This window comes from Bombus terrestris, chromosome 9 (assembly GCF_910591885.1).
Source record: "Bombus terrestris chromosome 9, iyBomTerr1.2, whole genome shotgun sequence".
Lineage (NCBI taxonomy): Eukaryota > Metazoa > Arthropoda > Insecta > Hymenoptera > Apidae > Bombus > Bombus terrestris.
Window position 1 is genome coordinate 6,888,006 of NC_063277.1, and position 21,596 is coordinate 6,909,601.

Consider the following 21,596-nt stretch of genomic DNA (forward strand, 5'->3'; position numbering starts at 1 on the left):
ATTCAATGATTTATTTAAAATGTCTTACTGGTAGCTACGATTGAAAACTCAGATATCAAAATTTCCTGCTTAAATTTATGTATCAAAATTCATTTTATAGTCCTTACCATAATTAACAATATAAATTAATAAAACAGAAAAATGTACATATACATATTTTAAGGTAAGAAAAAAGAATTATATATTATCTTTATTTTAATAATATACCTACGGAGATTAATTATGTCATAAATATGAACATAGATAAAATAATTATATAGCTTTTCTATATACAAAGCTACTGGAATTATACTTTTATAATTATCAATTTTATTATAATATATATTATTTTTGTTATTATCTTTTAGACAGATTTATTTTATCTTAATAACATAACTATTTTTAGATTTTATCATATAGAATAATGATGCAATATTTTGTTTCAAAAAATTTATTTATCTTTATCAAATTAACTTTAAATTTGTTTATAAAAAAATCTAGTCGAATGATATTTGTTTATTATCGTAAAATATAATGTTTTGTTTTGTGTGCCTTTTTTTATATGCTTCTTAATACAATAAAAAATGAATGTTATGGTTTGCAGAGATAATTTGAGATTCACAAATAAGGACATATCCCCTATCATATTTTTTAGCGATTCTATTATATTTCAGTAAACATAATTGCTCTTACATAATTACGTAATCTTCACAAGATAAAATATGAAGATAACACATACGGAATATATATCTTTTATCATATTGGACTTTGATTGGTCGTTCAACGAACATTGCTTAGAGTAGGAATAGGCCGCCTATCACCACTGGTGTTTCCATACTCCCACTTCTGCAAAATTTAGCGCAAGTCTTTCCACGTTCAATGTAGTTCCAGTTGCTCTCTGCCTTGATGGTGAATGGTAGTTGTGTCATACCTTACAGTCATTTTCGTTTTATACTTGTATAATTTCACTATTAGTATCAGTCAAGATTATGGCAGACAAACAACGTGTTTGCATCATTGGATCAGGAAATTGGTAAGTTATTTTTAAGTTTTTGTAAGATTAACGTCTGTAATTGCGAAAAATTTGGTCTGTCATTGATTTAGATGCCGGATTAAAATGTTATCGGAATTAATCTTCACGTGCTGTAAATAAAAACCAGCATCGTACACTTGATAAATCTACTGTATTTTTATTACTAACACTTTTGTATATTGACAAATATATTTTTAGAAAACTGAATTGTCAAGTTTGGCAGATTCTAACTAGGTCATGTTTTATTATAATTTGTATAATATATTTTTGTAGGGAAAGTAAAAATGTTAAAATAAAATAAAAATATTGTGGAAATAACAAGTGTGTAATATAATATTATTCATAAATGATATAATGTGGCGTGAATCATGTATTACTATTTGTAAATTAACTTTGAGCTTAGATGTAAAAATTACTTTGCTAAATAATTCGAATGAATCTGTAATATATTTTTATTTGTATTAGTATATAAAATGTAAATTGGGAAAATATTATAAGCTTGTTTCCCTGGTAAAAATATACGCAATTTTCGTGCAGAGATATAGAAAAATGTTATGTAAAACAAATTATTATATAATTTTACTGTATATGTATAACTTCAGGGGTTCAGCTATCGCTAAGATAGTTGGAGCAAATGCCGCCAAACTTAATAATTTTGAGGATCGTGTTACGATGTACGTATATGAGGAAACTATCAATGGAAAAAAACTAACTGAAATTATTAATGAGACGCATGAAAACGTAAAGTACCTTCCAGGACATAAACTCCCGCCTAATGTGGTAAGTAAGTACTTATGTACATGTTTATCTATACTCTTTCTCATAATGAAAACAATCGTTTTTCATGCTAAGAAATTGATTAAAAATATTATATGCATTTTAAAATTGTTCTATATACCTTTATTTTTACCATTAAGTATTATGTACATAACATTAATATCTTAAATTATATCGAGTTTCCTACCCAACTTTCATGTAAACTTCACATAAATATATCGTATAAATATATCATAACATAAATATACCAAAACTTTCTAAAATAATATTATATTATTGATAATATTACCTTATACAATAGTATATACTTATTAAATTCTACACCTTATTCTTTATTTATTTCACTATCTTTTTACAATATATTTTACTATATGGATACATACGTATTACGGATAATACATATTACACGTTGTGTAACCTTACTATTCTTACTGTTTAATCTATAATTCTGAAACATAAATTAAGCTTACGTAACTTTCGTGAGATCACATGTATCTTATATGTAAACCGTTTCCTTTTCGTATAGAGTATAATTCATTCCATATTAGAAATCTGTTTTAATTATTTAAACTTACAAATAAATTAATAGTTTATTAGAGTAATACATATTTGATTAATGCAGTATAATTATTCTTGATAATTTTGTAAAAATTTTAATAAAATACTTTCTACTTTTAATTTTTAATTTAACCCAAAACTGTAACTTTGTTTTCTATGTCGCAAATACTCATACGTTATCGTTTAGTTAACGCAATCTATAATTTTAATTTAACTTCCGAGATACACGTCTCAAGATGCACGTTCATAATTTCTATCTATCGCATGCATACAGATTGTTAATTTTCAGCGTCAGTAACTTTGTATAGAAAAACCTTGACCATGACGAAGTCTGCTGAAACTATCTATTGATTCGTAAGATAGTACATTTCTCTAGACGTATTTAAAATGTATATCTAGTGTAATATGGGACCTATCACTACATTCACATAATAAATTTAATGTTACAAATGATTGAGCCTCTTGATCCTATTTTAAGCTTAATTTTCATTTTGGACTATTTCAAATTGAGTACGTCGGTTAAGGTTACTATAATCTTAATATAAGAGAAATAGGTTAGGAGATTTTCGATTATTTAATAGAGTATTTTGTACAGCTATACATAGTATTTCTATAATAAATTACTTTACTATATTTGGTAAAATGTGAAATTTTATTTTGTATTAAATATATTGTGCTAACAGAATCATCCCTTGGAAGAAAGTAAAACATTAGAAGTAGAAGATTGTATTATTTGTAAATACTAGAAATTATATGATTCATTACGTATATATTTATGAATTAATAATTTTTCACGTTTCCTTTCCTATCGTTTAACGTATGAACATGAATATCTCTTTGCATAATTTTTAATATTTGTAACAAAACTTATCGAAAATCACTCCACGGGACATTTGAATGGAGACAATTATTTTTCTAATTGTTAAAAAAATATATAACTTCTATACACTGCAAATATAGAAGTGATATATAAATATTAACAATCTATATGTTTCTCATGCTCCAGATTGCAGTTCCTGATGTAGTGAAAGCTGCCGAGGATGCAGATATCCTAATTTTTGTAATACCACATCAATTTATCAATAAAATATGTAGTACGTTATTAGGGAAAATTAAACCTACAGCTGTTGGTCTTTCTTTGGTGAAGGTATGATTTTAATTTAGGATTTAGCATTAATAGATTATAAAGTATTGATTCAATCAATGAAATCAGATTTTAAACTTAATTATTTCGGAAACAATGTTTCGGACGAAAAAGTTTCGTGCAAAACTTTTTATTTGTTTTGTCATGTAAAATCCAACCTACCAATACTGAAATTATAAGTTTATTAATATTTTTACAGGGTTTTGATAAGAAGGAGGGAGGTGGCATTGAACTTATTTCACATATAATTACTAAACAACTTCATATTCCTGTTTCGGTTTTAATGGGAGCAAATCTAGCTTCTGAAGTTGCCGAGGAAATGTTTTGTGAAACTACTATCGGTAAATATTTACTGTATATTTACAGAACAAATATCATATATCTTTTAAGAATGACTTGTACTATTTGTTCGAATGCTCCCATTAGGAAAAAAAATTAATTTCTGTTGGATATTATAAATGATATTATATTAAAACTGCACATTCATATAATAATGGCTATATTATAACTACATATGTAATGCATACATATAGCATGCAGACATATGCGAAAAAGAATGGGTGAAATCGTTCAAGTATCGTTTCATGTCTGAACGAATAGCGCATAATCTACTTTGTGTTTGCACGCTCATGTAGGTAAAAATTAGGCGAGGAGAAAACATTTTGCTATGAGCAAATAGAATGAAGCAACTCAAATTTTCCATACTTTTTGAGTAACTTAATCGTTCCCTACTCTAATTAGTGTATATTTTAAATTCTACAAATTACAACCATAAAAACTTCAAGAACATTTTTATATGCAATATTACAAGACAACATTTGATTGTCTTTGTTTATACATTTTCGATTAAATCGAACTGTGAATGTTATATCTTTGTTATTTAATATCTAGGTTGCAAGGACAAAAATATGGCTTCTATACTAAGGGATATAATACAAACGCCATATTTTAGAGTTGTAGTAGTTGAAGATGTTGATTCTGTTGAATGTTGTGGGGCATTGAAGGTAACTATACCATAATATTTTCTTTTTTACATTTATGTTAAAAAAATGAAATTTCATAAATATAATAAATCTCACAAATTTATCAATTTATCAAATCTTTTAAAAAAATCTTAAAACTGCACTTTCCTTCTTTAATAGTAGAGATATCTTAAGTCATAAGATATTCACTTTAGATACCCTATGTTATCTGAAATACGAGTATTAACAAATTATTAATAATAGAAAAAAATATTTAAATGTAATAATATTTTGGTATATGATAGTGTTGTGAAACAAAATATATATTTTTAATGATACATGATAAGTATAATAATATATATTGAAATGGTTAAGATTACAATAACATCCTGTTAAATGGTTCTGAACGGTGTTGTTTAGTAATAAATATCTTTTCCAGTAAACAACATATCTATTATAAGCTGTTCATAAATATTTGCATATCTCAGAATTCAAAGTATACTCAGTCAAGAACTATGTATGTACTTGATTGATGATGAGTTCCATCATACGCTGCATGCGTCACTTGTCTATCGTTGATACATGTTGCGCACGAATGAAATTACGTAATCGCATATTTACATTGTAAACTTAATTTTTCTGTATATATTAATTTTATATTTCAATTTATAATAGAATATAGTAGCTTGCGCCGCTGGATTCGTCGATGGTCTAGGTTTGGGTGATAATACAAAAGCTGCTGTTATCAGATTAGGTCTTATGGAAATGATTAAGTTCGTGGATGTCTTTTTCCCTGGAGGAAAACTTTCTACTTTCTTTGAAAGTTGTGGTGTAGCTGATCTTATCACTACTTGTTATGGCGGTCGCAATCGTAAAGTTTCTGAAGCTTTCGTAAAAACAGGCAAGGTCAGTCTTTATTAATATGTACATATTAACTATCATATAAGTAGTAACGATATAATAAAAATTTAGTTCTAAAATAAATAAGACCTTAAAGTAGTACATATAACATAAAAAGTATGCTCATCGCATTGATTAACATTTTCATATCTCATGTTCCAGTCATAGTTCAACTATGTCATTTCCACAAACTAGATAATAATGTACGCAGCAGTATATAACAAAATTATACAATTAGATACAGTAAACTATGATATAGAAAATAGTTACGCAATGGTGTTCTTTTAAATTCTAATAGAATCGATTTCTACAATCGAATCTACATTCCAATGACTCAGCCTCAATACGTTCAACACATTCTCATTGTCAGTGTTTCGAAGTCAGCGTAACCTAAACCTACTGACAAAGACACTGAATAGATTAGCGAGAATAAATAAGAAGTACTATGTTTCTCTCACTTGCTCCCGTTAAATCTATTTTTTTCCTTGTCGACGGGCTTGAGAGTATATCTCGAAGCTCGAAAGTATTTTAAGAATGAAATCGCTGTTATGTGAGAATTTCAATTCAAGCCTCCTAACATATTATGATTTAAACGAGCATTACTAGGATAATATATTATATAGAAAATTGTGTTATATATTAATTATTTTCTTTACAGACAATCGAAGAATTGGAGAAGGAAATGCTAAATGGACAAAAGTTACAAGGTCCGTTCACTGCTGAAGAGGTAAATTATATGCTAAAAGCAAAAGATATGGAAAGGAGATTTCCTCTTTTCACGGCCGTGCATAGGATTTGTACCGGTGAGATAAAGCCTGCGGAACTAATTGAATACATACGCTATCATCCAGAACACATGTAAGCTTAATTGTCTCCACTATATTTAATGGCGGACTAGTTTAAATATCTGACCTTTATTTTAGAAATTGTTATAGAACGATAAATATTTTATTTGATATATTGTAAAATTTACTTTCGGAGCTAAAATCACATTAGTATACGGTCACATAAATTCTAGAAATTCAACGAGAAAAATGTTATATAAATATGTAATATTTGTGAGATTTAATTGGGCATCCTATACGAGGTGTGAGATCTAAGCATTAATTTATTTCAAAATTAATATTTTACCATACATCTTTAAAATAATAAGTGCTCCGTTTAGCCATGGTCCTATTTTCTTTTGTAGTTACATGTTCTAATGTGTGTTAAAACCAATTGATAAACCTGTAAAAAGTAACTGAGCACTAACCTGATAATATGTATATTGTACATAATACGTGTACATATTTGTAAATAGTTATCATGTATATCGAAATTAAAAGGGCTTATGTACAATTTTTTCCAATGTTATATGCACATATATACGATGAAATGTTTCGCACTTCTATCAAATAAAACGGTTTTTATTTTAAACAATGAAAATGAAGGATTATATGTACAATTACGTACAAAAGAGCTCTGATAGCTTCGTAAAAGAGATTATTTTTTTATACCAGCTATGTAAATATGAAACCGGAATTTTTGTATAGAAAATACACGTTTATTGTATGAAAACGATTAAAAATATTTTATTCGAAGTATTGCCCATCGCTAATACATTTTTAGCTATATATTTAGCTATACGTTTTTCTCACCTGTCTGTCAATTGGTGGATGCCAGGCCAAAAAAAACTATCGCTCTTTTGAGGCAAACCAGTCATCGAGCCATTTTCGTACATTTTCGTAAGAAGTGAAATGCTGGTCAGAAAGTGCGTGTCCCATCGATGCAAATGAACAGTAATCGGACGGAGCCAAGTTTGGTGAGTAAGCCGCGTGCGAAAGTATTTCCCAACTGAACTCTTCAATCGTTTCCTTGACCGATTTTGTTGTATGTGATGGTGCATTATCATGAAGCAAAATTGCTTTGTGTTGCCTTTTTTTGATATTCTGGTCGTTTTTCACGTAAAACTTGATTCAAATCGATCATTTGTTGTCGGTAGCACTCAGGTTTTAACAGCTCATAATAGATCACACCCTTCTGATCCCACCAAACACAGAACATTGTCTTCCCTCCATAGCGATTTGATCTTGTAGTCGATGTCGGTGGTTCGCCTGGATCTACCCATGATCTTTTACGCTTAGGATTCTCAAAATATATCCACTTTTCATCGCCAGTTACAACTCGGTGGAGAAATGACTTTCTTTTGTATCTGGCGAGCAGCATTTGGGGAAGTGGCTTTTCCGTTTTCCTGCTGTCTTTCATTCAGTTCATGTGGAACCCATTTTCCCACCTTCTGAATCTTTCCCATGGCTTTCAAACGTATGGAGACGGCTTCTCGTGTCACGTTTAATTGATCAGCGAGTTGTTGTTGCGTTTGAGCGTCATCCTTATCCAACAATGCTTGCAATTCGCTGTTTTAAAACTTTTTCGGTGGTCTTCCACGTTCTTCGTTCTTCACGTCAAAATTGCCATTTCTGAATTTTTTAAACCACTCAAAACACTGTGATTTATCAAGAGCATGCTCACCGTAAGCTTCGACAAGCATTCGATGCGATTCTGCAACAGTTTTCTTCAAATGGTAACAAAAAATCAATGCTGTCCGCAAATCGTAGTTTCCAGGCACAAAATTCGACATGTTGAACGCTATTACAAACTATGCTGTTGTATGAAACTTGTATTGTTCTGAGTCGAAAATGTTTGTGAGATGTCAACAAGAACTTTTGGCATCAACAACGCAGTTTAGTGATAACTACATTATCAGCTAGGGCTATCTATAGGCAAATTCCGGTTTCATACTTACATACTTGATATACATGTTAAAAGCAACGTGAATATTTATCCTATATTTCTATAATATATCATAAGATGTAAAACAAGATTCAAAGAATGTATTTTACTACGTTTTAATCATTTTCGATTTTTTTAAGCCATTTTGCCGTGTTAAGTGTATCATAGCTTATTGATGGCAGTGAAACAAATGTATATAAGGTGTCCTAAATTTTGTAAGCAAATATTGTCGTTATATTCTATGGGTTTGAGTAAGAAAATGATATTATAAGAACATAGCATTAATAAGCTTCATTAGAAGCTTTATTGAGCTAAGATCACTGGATCTTTATATAACTTTTAAAACATTGAAAAAGAGGATAATTAGTTGATATAAAAACGCGATGATTAATTCATGAAGGTTAAAAAAATTGCACATTTGTAGAATAATAAATTCATTGCCTTAATGTTGTCAGTTTTGTATTCACAGTAATGATAAATATTTTGAAACTAATTATCAATAATTGGTTAGCAATCGTAAGACCGTTATGGTCTTCGCTATTTCTTTCCTTCTATTCTATTCCTCCGCTATCTCTGTTCACATTTTATATTTTTTTATTATAATTATTTTAATGTTTGCTTCAAATGACTTATGTTTACATAACATTCTTTTCTTGAATTTTACCCATAAAATATATTGACAAATTTTGATGGGGAAAATCTGGAACACCTTGTACAAGAAGTAACATTAGATACCATATTTTGCATGACTATATATTATTGTTGTGGCAATCTATAGGGGTGTTGCGAAATTCTTTTAATGATTTGTAAGAAATTAATATTTCATAAATAAAATATGTGCATAACATATACATTTCACATTTAGTTGTGTTACAATCAATGTTTCATATTTGTTTTTAAAGCAATGTAGAAGTTTATAAATCCATAAATTATAATCGCTTTTAAAGACATATCTATATTGTAAAATGATGTTATTTATTTTTGATACATATATAAAACGCAGATTTAATTGGTAATTTCGAGTCAAGAAAAAATTTTTTGGTAATTATTTTCATGTATTTCTGTAAATATAAAAATGTGCAATTTTGTTTAAACATTTTTCAAAATTTCTCACCCCTAAAGAAACATTGGAATTGGGAAAAGGTAATGGGGAATTATTTTTAGATTCTTGACTATTATTCAGATCAAGAAGCCATTTCATAAGAAAAATGCTTATCAAATAGAGAAAAGAAGATAGAGTAAAAAAGGAAACTAACTTAAAAGGACCATGGACTTTTCTGAACTTTACAATACAAATTTAATTAGTACTCGTCAAAGAATAAATTGTTGTTGAACTTTGTTTTTTGTTGCCGTTTATTTTAGTTTATATTTTCAATTCTGAAGTAGAGTAATATTATAATAATAATTATAACGCATATAATAATAATTTCAATACACCCTTAATAGCACCTGTGAATCACGTACATAGTTAATATTTTCTTAAGTGCGCAAAATATATACGAAACGTAAAGCAGAACATTGATTATTAATAAAACAAAGTAGTAATACGTCAAAATGTAATGTGTTATGCGTTGTTATATATTTTAATGAAAAGTTTACAAGGATTGTTGTATGTTAGAAATTAAGAAGAGTCTACAAATAAATATTTTAGATATCTTGATCTTGTGCTTTTCGATAGTTCGTTATAAATTGTTGTATCATAGAACCAAAGTTAACTTGAACAGTGTAACATAAAACGTAACAAATATATGACTATTACTTGTTAATTGATAAACATTTGTTTAGAATTATATTTGTCCTCTTTCCAAGGCCTTTAATTCCGACTTTCGTAACTATAGTAGTAATATCATTTTTTTTTTTTTACTAATAATAAACATTATCAAATACTCATTTTTTACAACGTAATATGGTTTCAATAATCATAGGTAGATACAGTATTTCAAATATTTCAATTTGTATTATGTATGTTTAAGGGTTAAAAACACATACTGTGTACAAGAGTAATGCTCATCATAATTGAATGTATACAAAAGATTTATTAGTTTTAATTATATTTGCTTCATATTTAGGGACAACGACGTTAATGCAACAATACTACAGCTACCTTCACCAAGATGTCGTCTGTGAAGATTATTTAGAAGAGACGAAAGAAGATATACGCGCGTTATGTCGATTTAACTCTTCATGGTCAAATTCATCTAAAATATGAATACCATACCGATCTGAATTAATTTCCAGTGATTGAACACGAATAATGTAATAAAAAAAAAAATGTCTAAAAATTCAAAATGAAATTGATAATCGCTTATTTTCAATTTCGTGGCATACATCCGTGTGTCTTTTGCTAACTTTATTTTAAAATATTATATTTTATCAATATTTTATGATTAGTACACATAGTAAATATTTTAAGAGTCGAAAGTATCTAATTAGATTAACTTGTAAAGTCTTGTTGTTTATGTATTATTATTTGTTATATGACATACCATCAAAATGGTTCTTTATTTTGCTGGCTGAAAGTTAGAGTAGATATATAACCGCAAAGGATTAAAAAACAGTTTTAAGATAATTTAGATTTTGATATAAATATGGTATATAATTACCGTAAAACGTAACAGTAGTTATAATGATTTGATCCAACATGACAAAACTTACGATGTAAATTTGCTAACGTCCCGATAATAAGGAGATTGAGTGTGGTAATGGGTACTTCTTCGTTCTTTTCTTCTTTTTTATTGTTTTGGAAAACTACAAAATATTTATTTGCACATATTTTTCGAATGCAAATAATATAACTTCATAAAAATGTTCCATTATTACTTAATGTTAACATTTTACGAGACAAACATATTTTATGAGAATTTTTCGTTTTATTCTGAAACTTAAAATTCAAATACTGCCTTGTAATGTTAGAACCTTCGAGATATATATTAAGCATTATTATTAAGTTGCCACTATTTTTAGCATTCATTCTGGCCACGGTCTGCTGTTGCGTTTACATTGGCCTTGGTCCAGAACAATGAATGCCAACCGTTAGAAAATAATTTGCGATCGTTACTAAGGTCAATGAAGGCTGAAGTTAGTTTGTAAGTTAATTGGTCAGTCAGATCAGTCAGTCAGTCGTACACCGGCGTTCGAAAATAAGCAAATTTGTGATACTTTAACCGTGCATAGAGTATTCTATACCCTCGTGAGTTTGTAAATTCTAAGCCAGTTGTACATTAAAAACTACAAAATGACTACAGAAGGAAAGAAGAGGGTATGCATTGTAGGAAGCGGCAATTGGTACGTGTATGAGATTTTTTCTCTTCTTTTTTTTTTATACATTTGTATTGAAAGTTTCTCAAGATATAATGTAATATCATTTATAATAAATTGTATTATATCTTCACTTATTATTTTTATATTTATTTTTTATTTTTACTTTCTACAATTCTTTTTTTTTTTTTTTTAATCAATATCGACGTTTGTATACAATTTTAGGACTCGATTTCATTAAGTATATATATAAAGAGAGAGAGAGAGAGAGAGAGAGAAAGAGAAAGAGAGAGATAAACGATAGTCTTGCAATCTATTTTAGACAAAACTACATATTATAAGATAATTGGAAGTTTAGTTATCTTATATAATTCTTTTTACTTTGTACTTCAGGGGTTCAGCCATTGCAAAAATTGTAGGTGCCAATGCAGTCAAATATAACAACATATTTGAAACACGCGTGACAATGTATGTTTACGAAGAAATAGTGAACAGTCAAAAGCTGACTGACATCATAAATCAGTTGCATGAAAACGTGAAATATCTTCCTGGGCACAAATTGCCAGAAAATATTGTAAGTTTCATATCATTTAAAAGTGTGTATATTTTTTTCTGAGTGTATCGACATTATTAACTTTTCTTTCTTTTAACTTTCAAATCATCGCTGTCATTTTTATGTTAAGTGTATCGTATGTTTCTATTAATTTTTCACTATTTTCATTAAATAATTTTAATAAAAAGTTCTATGAAGAATTGGAATTTGATAAATAGGAATACTTACATGAATTAAGTGATTATTATATACCTATTATACTAAATTAATTATTAGGGGAGATGTTAGGAGAGATAGAAAATAAGTAAAGTAAGTAAGAAAATTCATAGTTTCTATAAAATTATATTCATTTTTATTCTTTTTGTGATAACACAAATTTGCTTCAAAATTCAAGAGTATATCATAAAGCGAAGAATTAAAAATATTATATCTCAATTCGATATGTTCAACGAACTTTCAATTTGAACATAACATTACATGAGTGAGAAATGTACAAAAAGATAATACATTATTTAATACGAAATCATTCATTGATGAATTATTGAAGACATTCAATAATCTGTGGTTGTGCGGACGTAAACCTTTCCAGAAGGCATTGATACTTTGTCCACTCCTTTGGGGAAGAGTTCAATGAGTTCTTCATCTTTCACAGTTGGAAGTATCATAACTTTTTCACCAGGCTGTAAATACACAGTGAAATATATTTTTATAAAGTCACCGAAAAGTATATCCTAGGTAAATTGTTAATTATTATTAAAATTTTCGCTATTGTCGTTACGCTATATCTACCATCGCGCTATCCAAATAATAAAAAATATAAAAATAATACTAACTTCTAATAAAGCTGTATAATTAATGAGCATGTAAAAAAGAAAGCTTTTCTTACCACCCAGTTAGCAGGGGTTGCTACTTCTGGTCTCTTGTCAACAAGTTGTAAGGAATCTATAACTCTCAGTATTTCACTATAAATCAAATAAAAATCATTAATACGTCTATCCTATAATACAAGTATTAATTACAGGTATGAATTAACTGCTTAACAAGTATTATTTTATAGTAAAAAAAAAGAACTTACTCTACGTTACGTCCAGTGGACGTTGGATAATGCATCGATAAACGTAAACGATGATCGGGGCTTATAATGTACAAAGCACGAACAGTTAGAGCTTTATCCGGATCATCTTTGCTGTCTTCGTCGATCATATCCAACTTCACTGCCAGTTTACGATCATGATCGGCAAGAATTGGGTATGGGAATTCCCCAGGAATGTCGTGGCAATATGATCTAATATCCTACAATAAACAAAATTATAGAAAATAAAAATATATATTCGCATAAAATGGCATAAATCGAGTACAAATATACAATCGTTAGATTGCGCACCATTATTAACACCTACAATGAGAACTGATACAAAGCGCTAGTTGGCTCATTAAAGCAAAGTAAAATTAATACGAACTTTATAAGGTAATTCAATTTCTTAGCAGATTGACAATCTTTTATCGAAATGAAATAATTATGTAAAGTAGAGTGTTAACATGTAATGATAATACTAATAGTTTGTAATTATTCTTTCTGTATCTCGTATTTCAATTAGAACTTTTTAATGGTACTTCAACATCAAGTTTATAACATTTTATTCTTATTTTTACCTACGAATATATATTGACAAAGTTTGCATGAAAACTGTTCGAATACCCCGTTATAAATATTGCAAACGATATTATAATCATTGTTTACAAGAAGATCACCTAATTCATTCTATGCACATACATGCATCATTTATAATGTGCATATGTAATCTTTGAGAATGACGCTGCAGCATACAGAATATTCTTCAATTGTAATTGTAATAAAAGAGCGCGACATCTATCGTCTCGGCAAATATTGAAGAATATTTTTGATACTAACATTAACCCAATCAATATGATCCTGTAGTTTGTCAACGGAATGAGCCAACAGTTTTGTGTTTCGACGTTCAAAACTGGGTTGATGCACTGCTAAACGACCCAATTCGGTGGTGCAAACCGGTGTAAAGTCAGCAGGATGAGAAAATAGAACGACCCATCTATAATTAGGAGTAGAAAAAAAATAAGAAAGAAGATTCTATAAATATTCACAATCTGTAATTCTATATATCAATTACATTCCTCTCTTATTTTGTAACATCATTGAAATTCGTTTTTTACAGTGTATATTACCATACCGGCGATAAACGCATATTACACTTAATACGATAATAATTTTATCGTTCAATCTCTAGATTCAAAAATGTCTATGTTTGTCATACTTAAAAATGTAGTCTGATAAGCTACATATAAACATTACGTAATGATTTAAGATAAAATGTACTCTGAAAATAGTGTTTTAATTTCACCGTTTCTTTCTCTCTAATTTCGTGTTTATTAACCTTAATTATTGATAGACAATATTAGATTACTCGTATTCAATATCACACAATCAAAGCACAGAATTGAACACGATAATGAATCATATGTTATTGTTACATTTTTAAAATGTAATGCGCTCAGTTTTGTGACAGTGGAACAATATTACCCACAAAACAGTAATGGCTATTAAAACGATAATTACGAACGCGTATTACTTACAAATTACCGTTTTTCTTGTTATTAAATAGTAAATCTTATAAATTAAGATTTATGAAAGATAATGTACTTGAGAATTATCGGTATTTAATTGCGAATTAATCAATGTATCATCATAAATATTTAATGTGTCTATACACACGTAAAGAGAACAGAGGTAGAGGCAGCTTTTCCATTGTAAATAGCGTGAAATTATGAAAACAACATTTCTAAAATAAGTAACAAACTTCAGCTAAAGCATAAAATTAAAAAAAATACATTCATTGTTAATATTGTTCGTACTATTCTATCAAACTTCGTGGAATATTAACGTACACGAAATCAATTTCAAAGTAGATTTGTGTGTAACCTTCCTCATCATTTCACTATCTGTATTGTTTTCTTTTTTTCTTAATACTTAGCTTAAACTGACTAATGTTTAGGATACAAATATGTATAACATCGTGCCGGATATGTGTAATAGTAACAACAGTAGCAATCTATTATATAGTTTCCGCTACCTAATCAACTATACAAAATCTTTCATCAAATTTCTGAGGAATTTTATACCAAATCAAAAGACGAATAAATAAATATAATTCAACTTACGAATCTCCCTGCCAATCGTAAAAATTAATTTTCCCCTTAGTAGAGTCAATCTCAAAATTGGGAAATATCGAATTAAGCCTCATGATTAATCTCTTAAAACTTTGTATATAACAGATATCACTTTAGACAACGATTTCTGAAGAGCTGTCGTTACCATTTACTAGTGTCAGTACTTATGTGTTATTGCTATACGCACATACAATGTACGAATTAAGCGCTAGCACCGCTATTTAAGCATAACAGCTCTTCTCCCCTCTTTTGTCACAATCGGTATAACTGACGTGTTATCTACGCGTTATCCACGTTAATATATAGCAATTAGTAAACATGTTTCTTCTAAGGATATGCCAACTTCTCCTTACTGGCAATAATGCGTGGGTGGAAAATCAAAGAATTTTGTTTACAATTAATTTACATAGTCTTATTGTTACATACAAAGGAAGCTGTTCTAACATAAAATCTTGCTGCTTATATTTTTTCATTTCGCTAATTGCTTAGGAAGATCTGTGAAAAAAGAGCCAGGAGTCATGGTCTAAACATCCGTAACGTTAATTGTTAAATATGAAAAAAGAATTTGACTTCTACTTTTCGTATCCTTGAATAACGTATCCTTAAATAACGTTGCTTCATAGTGCTTCATACAAGATTAGATCGTCGAATCTATTCTTAAACTAGAATCTAAGAACGATGTAAAAACTTTCTCAGCAAAAAGATCTACAGGTTTATTTGTATGTGTTTCCGACATAGGAGAGTATAGTTGAATTACTATGAAAACTTTATTTAGGTATTTCGTAAATATGGAAAGAATGAAATTCTATAAGAGCCAATTGTGATTGTCGAGCCAATTGTAATACATATTAAAGAGTTAAAAATAAAACTTCCGATGAATAAAAATTGTAGATTTAGACAGAGCTCCTAAATTGATCAAGGATTTAAGATAGAAGATCTTTTTACCTTTATCATACAGATGTGGATAGCGAGTATGCCTGGAAATAGCAAACTATCTGCTAATGTACGTTTATATAGTATATAATTATCATATATGAGTAGGTTTGTATCTTATTGCGTTCTTACGCGAGCAATGAAGATCCGTGTCATGCAAGACGTTTAGCGAGTATATCGTGAGCTATGAATCTAATGTTATTGGATCTATGCGTTCGTATTTTTATTTTATTTAAATTTCACTGGCATATAAGTTTTCTGTAGATACAGATTTAGAAGAAAGATTTTAATAAATATATGTAATAACTACAAATCTAATAAATATATATAAAAATCGTTCATCATAATCTTTCATAGGAGATTACGGAAATTGAATGATCTTAAGATTATAAAGATTATTATAGAATTTATCAAATTAATGATATATTGGAATATTTTCTATCATTCAACACAATCGCTCGTCCCACTAACTGTGAGATAAGTACTTACTTCCTCCGTACTAACTGATATTGAATCTACCGTCATTGAAAAACGTATATGCATTAGATAAATTAAATTAAGTAAACACATGACAATCTGACTGTTACAAGAAAAAACGTAGCATCTAAAAAGTGTGATGCACATTGTTTTAATAAAATCATTTTAAACAGTCATCGACAAATATGTGTTATGTGTTATGTTGAAGGACTATCAGGAAATTTTGTTCAATCAGTCGTTGCTATATTTTAAATAACAAAATATGTTGAATTTTTAAAATTAAAATATTTCAAATATTCAATTTCAAATTAAAATTCAATGCATATTAAATTAAAATAATAAAATTAAAATTTTCATAAAATATTTAAAATTTTGTTAAAACGCTATAAATTTATTGCATATTTATTTTGCTTGTTTCCAAAACAGTACAACCCAAATTTGAAAGAGCTGTACGCCGAAGGATTAAAAATTGAACCGTCATTTAACCGCGTACATTCTTTATAAAATGATTAACCCGACACTTGACTCAGAATAGCTCTTAATGTCTGTTTTTCGAACGCATCCCATTTTTCACCTAACGGTACATTTAATACATCTGGCTACAATAGCTTTCATCTTTTCACCAATGTCAAATTCGTCCTACTATTAATAAAAAAAAAGAACGGATATCCTATCTATATCCAATTCTAGAATAAGTAGCAGCAAATAATTAGATTAAAAATTCAGGAGTATATCATAAAGCGACGAATTGAAAAAAATTAAATCTTTATTTAATGCGTTCAACGAACTTTCAATTTTAACATAGCATTACAAGAGTGAGAAATGTACAAAAGATAATACATTGTTTGATACGAAATCATGCATTGATGAATTATTGAGGACATTCGATAATTTGTGGTTGTGCGGATGTAAACCTTTCAAGAAGGTATTGATACTTTTCTTTTGAAGTATCATAACTTTTTCACCAGGCTGTAAATACACAGTGAAATATATTTTTATAAAGTCACCCCAAAGTATATCCTAGGTAAATTATTAATTATTATTAAAATATTCGCTATTGTCGTTATGCTATATCTGCCATAACGCTATCCAAATAATAAAAAATATACAAATAATACTAACTTCTAATAAAGTTGTATAATTAATGAGCATGTAAAAAAGAAAGCTTTTCTTACCACCCAGTTAGCAAGGGTTGCTATTTCTGGTCTCTTGTCAACAAGTTGTGAGGAATCTATAACTCTCAGTATTTCACTATAAATCAAATAAAAATCATTAATACGTCTATCATCCTATAATACAAGTATTAATTACAGGTATTAATTAATTAATTAACAAGTAATATTCTATAGTAAAAAAAAAGGTACTTACTGTACGTTGCGTCCAAAAAAGTCCGGATATCCTATATCATATTCGATTCTGGAATAAGTGGTAGCAAATAAGATACTTATGAGTTATCTAGTAGATCAGTATCACGCTAATAAATTTTTAAGTATTTCATCCGGTCTTAAAGATATTGATTAGATCGAAAAATGATGTAATTCATGTAATTATTTTCGAGTTCATGCAAAATAAGTTTAACGAAGATAATACACACATATAAAATGCAATGCATCTTTATCTTTAGATAACAATAAATATTTAGTTTTATATGCGCGCAAATAGGTTCCTAATGAACATATTCGCTAAATATCAAAATGCAATACGATATATAATTGCAAATTGTTAAGACCAGTTTCATTATCAACTGACCCCGCGTATCAACAACTTCATAGAAATAAATTTACAATTTAATGTAATTCCGATAAAAAATAGAGTATATTAAATGACCACGAAAGTCATTTCGCTATTCCACTTTCCACGCATCAATCACCAGAATTTCATTACATTTTGCATGTCATCCATCAGCTAGCTGGTTATTTTTTACTTCTCTCATTGCGAAGCATTAAAAATCATACAAACTCATCATTGTCAGTAAGAGCGGAAATATAATCTCTTAACATGATGATTAGACGTATCTATAGCGGCGCTGAATTAACGATATTTTTTGGCGTAATTTGCCACTTTACTTGCGAAAGCTTGCATATGAATATATATACAAGCTGTACAAAAGAATTGGGGACAAACTTTAGTAACATGTAGTACACATCAAAATAAGCAAAAAGATCTTAAGACACGTTGATCCGAAAGCCATTAATTAATAAATTAAAAAGAATTGCGAGAAAACTCAACGAATTGTGTATGTTGAAATGAACAGGGAAAATATTAAATATATACTGTAAACTTTACAGGTATGTGGAAATAATATCTTACTGACAAAAATACCTTGTAACACCGAAACTGATGGTTTTTTGATCCATGTTTATCATGACCGTTTTGCTCGCTTTCATGAATACTATATGCTCCTAAAGTCTGTTCCTAATTCTTTCGTACACCCTGTATTTGTGTTATATCTAGTATTATTATTAGCATTATTTTCTCATCTTATTTTATATACGCTTCTAAAATTAATCCTACGCTGTAAAAAGGACTAACGATTTTTTACGATTAAACCAAAGAAGAGCAAATATTGTAAACTCGATAGCATGGACGATAAGAATTATTCATTTTTGATATTGTTTTCTCGAAAACGACGTATCACGTCACGAATGATAGAGTTGAATAAACGATAAACTTTGTATCTTCGTACTTATTTCAATTACATCAGATTGCATCATTGGCAGACTCCGCAGTGCTAATAATAAATAAAAAACATAATTTAACATAGAATAACTCATTTTTATTACATCGTTCGTGCTTTGCGGCAAGTTTGTTTTTCTTTCGTATTCTTTGCGGCTTTAAATTTATAAACTATATAACTTAAGAAGCTACTTAGAGATTTCATTAGAAATTTATCTAACTTCAGAACAAAAATGATAAATCCATCGATCTAAATCAATAGCAATATGAAAGTCTTAGGATAAAAGTCATTTTTTCGTTCACGATTTACTGCTAATCTCAAGGTCTTTTTGGTCGATTAGATATATGATTACATTGCATCTAAATGTTACAAGGAGATGTGTGTTGAGTTATTTAAGAAATGATACGAATTACTTAATAAACACCACATTAATTTGATATGCAATTTTCAGGTTGCCGTCCCAGACGTCGTTGAAGCTGCCAAAGATGCGGATATTCTTATTTTCGTAATACCTCATCAGTTTATACGAACACTATGTGCAACATTGCTCGGTAAAATTAAACCAACCGCGGTTGGTGTATCATTAATTAAGGTATTTATTGCTGATTAAATCTTATCAAGTATCTTATTCAATCGTTATTCGTTATTAAAGATGTTTAATATTTATCAAGGGTTTTGATCGAGGTGATGGAACGAATATCGAATTAATTTCCAAAATCATTGAAAAAAATTTAAGAATCCAATGTTACGTTTTAATGGGAGCAAATCTAGCTAACGAAGTTGCCGAGGAGAAGTTCTGTGAAACAACTATTGGTAATTATTATCCGACTTATATGATTTAATATTCGATACTATTGTTATATACTAATCACAATTGCTTTTCATTATTTATAGGTTGTAGAGATAAACGTTTGGCCCCAGTGTTAAGGGACCTTATTCAAACTCCTAATTTCAGAGTTGTAGTTGTTGAAGACTGTGAAGCTGTTGAAGTATGTGGTGCATTAAAGGTATGCAATTATATATATATATAAGTTCTAATATTAATAAAATAATACTTTTTCTTATTTGTGTTTGGTACATTGTAACGCTTATGTTTAGTTTATGCGAGTATACTTTACATATACGTTTCAGAATATCGTGGCATGCGCCGCTGGTTTCGTAGATGGTATGGGACTAGGTGATAATACAAAAGCTGCTGTTATCAGATTGGGATTAATGGAAATGGTCAAGTTCGTAGACACATTTTACAGTGGCTCGAAACTTTCAACGTTCTTCGAAAGTTGCGGTGTAGCAGATTTGATAACTACTTGCTACGGTGGAAGAAATCGCAGAGTTTGCGAGCAATATGTTAAAACTGGAAAAGTATACATTTCATTTATTCGTATATTCTTTATTTTACATCTTCTATACCTCGTTTAATATTAAAAAGTGATTTAAATATTTCATAAAATTATCGTATGTTTCCTACTAGACTATTAGGCAGCTCGAAGAGGAACTTTTAGGTGGTCAAAAATTGCAAGGACCAGCCACAGCTGATGAAGTTCACGGAATGCTAAAAGCTAAGAATTTGCTAGAAAAATTCCCGTTATTTACTGCTGTACACCGCATCTGCACTGAACAAATAAGACCAGCAGATTTACTTGACCAAATTCGTAATCATCCTGAACATGTGTTAGTATTAAACTACGTTTATTTGTTACTTATGTATCCATTAAATCTCACAAATCAAGTTTACAAAATAAATATCTCATTAGGTTTGCACCAAAAACATTGTATATGTACTAAGTATTGTCCTCATCTTCCCTTTTTATCATTTTTTGTGTTGAGAAACTGTAAAAATTGTTTTTTAACAAGTACAAAACCCACTTATATCGGGTGAGATAGATATCGGCCGTATATACGGATGAGATGCTGTATCATATAGAAATGTACAAAGATAGGTGAGAACTGATTAACACATTCCATCAATATAAAAGGATAACATTCCAAATAAGTAAGTACCCCTTCAATATAGATGTTTTTATCATAAATATGACTTGCAAATTGTTTGTCATTCAGTTGAAAATAATTAATGTAATAATATTGTTAATAAATATTAACAAATTATTTTTGTACTTTTTAGGATGAAGATCGAAGGTGGTAAATGAATACTATAAGTTACGGAATGTAAACATCTTGACAGCTCTAAGAAAACACTTAGAAATCATTAAAAGGAAAAATCAATTATTAGAAAAAATGTAATATTACAGATATTTTGCAATAATTAGTTATAATTGGCTACTGTTTTTCTCCTGATGATTAATATACAATTGTTCTATAAAATATGTAATAAGATATTGTACTTTATTTATTCCTAGAATTAATAATTTGTG

At 28.9% G+C, this 21,596-nt stretch overlaps 3 protein-coding genes and 1 long non-coding RNA gene across 7 annotated transcripts; 3 read left to right on the plus strand and 1 right to left on the minus strand.

The window, feature by feature from the left end:
* The first annotated feature begins 845 nt into the window (after positions 1-845).
* On the plus strand, positions 846-10,420 carry LOC100643490 (glycerol-3-phosphate dehydrogenase [NAD(+)], cytoplasmic). 2 transcript variants are annotated; one of them, XM_020864353.2, is made up of 8 exons: positions 846-1,012; positions 1,615-1,792; positions 3,354-3,494; positions 3,691-3,832; positions 4,383-4,495; positions 5,129-5,359; positions 6,012-6,211; positions 10,192-10,420. In XM_020864353.2, exons 1-8 carry the CDS (start codon positions 969-971, stop codon positions 10,247-10,249), a joined length of 1,107 nt encoding a protein of 368 aa, XP_020720012.1. In that variant the 5' UTR covers positions 846-968; the 3' UTR covers positions 10,250-10,420. The 2 variants fall into 2 exon arrangements, with proteins under 2 accessions (XP_020720012.1, XP_020720013.1); XM_020864354.2 differs by lacking the exon at positions 10,192-10,420 and having other exon boundaries at positions 848-1,012; positions 6,012-7,011.
* A 122-nt stretch (positions 10,421-10,542) lies between these two features.
* LOC100643615 (glycerol-3-phosphate dehydrogenase [NAD(+)], cytoplasmic) lies at positions 10,543-21,553 on the plus strand. 3 transcript variants are annotated; one of them, XR_007225104.1, is made up of 9 exons: positions 10,543-11,407; positions 11,774-11,954; positions 19,676-19,816; positions 19,896-20,037; positions 20,119-20,231; positions 20,356-20,586; positions 20,696-20,895; positions 20,979-21,217; positions 21,347-21,553. XR_007225104.1 is itself a non-coding variant. In XM_003397642.4 (8 exons), the coding sequence occupies exons 1-8, from the start codon at positions 11,358-11,360 to the stop codon at positions 21,369-21,371; spliced, it is 1,083 nt and encodes a 360-aa protein (XP_003397690.1). In that variant the 5' UTR covers positions 10,549-11,357; the 3' UTR covers positions 21,372-21,553. The 3 variants fall into 3 exon arrangements, 1 of the variants encoding a protein (XP_003397690.1); XM_003397642.4 differs by lacking the exon at positions 20,979-21,217 and having other exon boundaries at positions 10,549-11,407; XR_007225105.1 differs by lacking the exons at positions 10,543-11,407; positions 11,774-11,954 and adding an exon at positions 17,980-19,602.
* On the minus strand, positions 12,260-15,268 carry LOC100644139 (peroxiredoxin-6). The gene is made up of 5 exons (XM_003397647.4): positions 15,129-15,268; positions 13,846-14,002; positions 13,009-13,226; positions 12,820-12,895; positions 12,260-12,613 (listed from the first exon to the last, which is right to left on the minus strand). The coding sequence occupies exons 1-5, from the start codon at positions 15,209-15,211 to the stop codon at positions 12,485-12,487; spliced, it is 663 nt and encodes a 220-aa protein (XP_003397695.1). The 5' UTR covers positions 15,212-15,268; the 3' UTR covers positions 12,260-12,484.
* LOC125385628 lies at positions 12,581-13,995 on the plus strand. Its single transcript, XR_007225108.1, has 2 exons — positions 12,581-12,668; positions 12,955-13,995. It is a non-coding gene; the product is annotated as an uncharacterized LOC125385628 (long non-coding RNA).
* Positions 21,554-21,596: the final 43 nt, after the last annotated feature.

Excerpts from the sequence above, each read along its gene's own strand:
- LOC100643490 (XM_020864353.2), top strand. The coding sequence starts at position 969 with ATGGCAGACAAACAACGTGTTTGCATCATTGGATCAGGAAATTG. Across the intron at positions 1,793-3,353 it reads ATAAACTCCCGCCTAATGTG|ATTGCAGTTCCTGATGTAGT; the intron begins GTAAGTAAGTAC and ends CTCATGCTCCAG. Across the intron at positions 5,360-6,011 it reads CTTTCGTAAAAACAGGCAAG|ACAATCGAAGAATTGGAGAA; the intron begins GTCAGTCTTTAT and ends TTTTCTTTACAG.
- LOC100643615 (XM_003397642.4), top strand. The coding sequence starts at position 11,358 with ATGACTACAGAAGGAAAGAAGAGGGTATGCATTGTAGGAAGCGGCAAT. Across the intron at positions 11,408-11,773 it reads ATTGTAGGAAGCGGCAATTG|GGGTTCAGCCATTGCAAAAA; the intron begins GTACGTGTATGA and ends TTTGTACTTCAG. Across the intron at positions 20,587-20,695 it reads AATATGTTAAAACTGGAAAA|ACTATTAGGCAGCTCGAAGA; the intron begins GTATACATTTCA and ends GTTTCCTACTAG.
- LOC100644139 (XM_003397647.4), bottom strand. The coding sequence starts at position 15,211 with ATGAGGCTTAATTCGATATTTCCCAATTTTGAGATTGACTCTACTAAG. Across the intron at positions 12,896-13,008 it reads TCCACTGGACGTAACGTAGA|TGAAATACTGAGAGTTATAG; the intron begins GTAAGTTCTTTT and ends TTTGATTTATAG. Across the intron at positions 12,614-12,819 it reads CAACCCCTGCTAACTGGGTG|CCTGGTGAAAAAGTTATGAT; the intron begins GTAAGAAAAGCT and ends GTGTATTTACAG.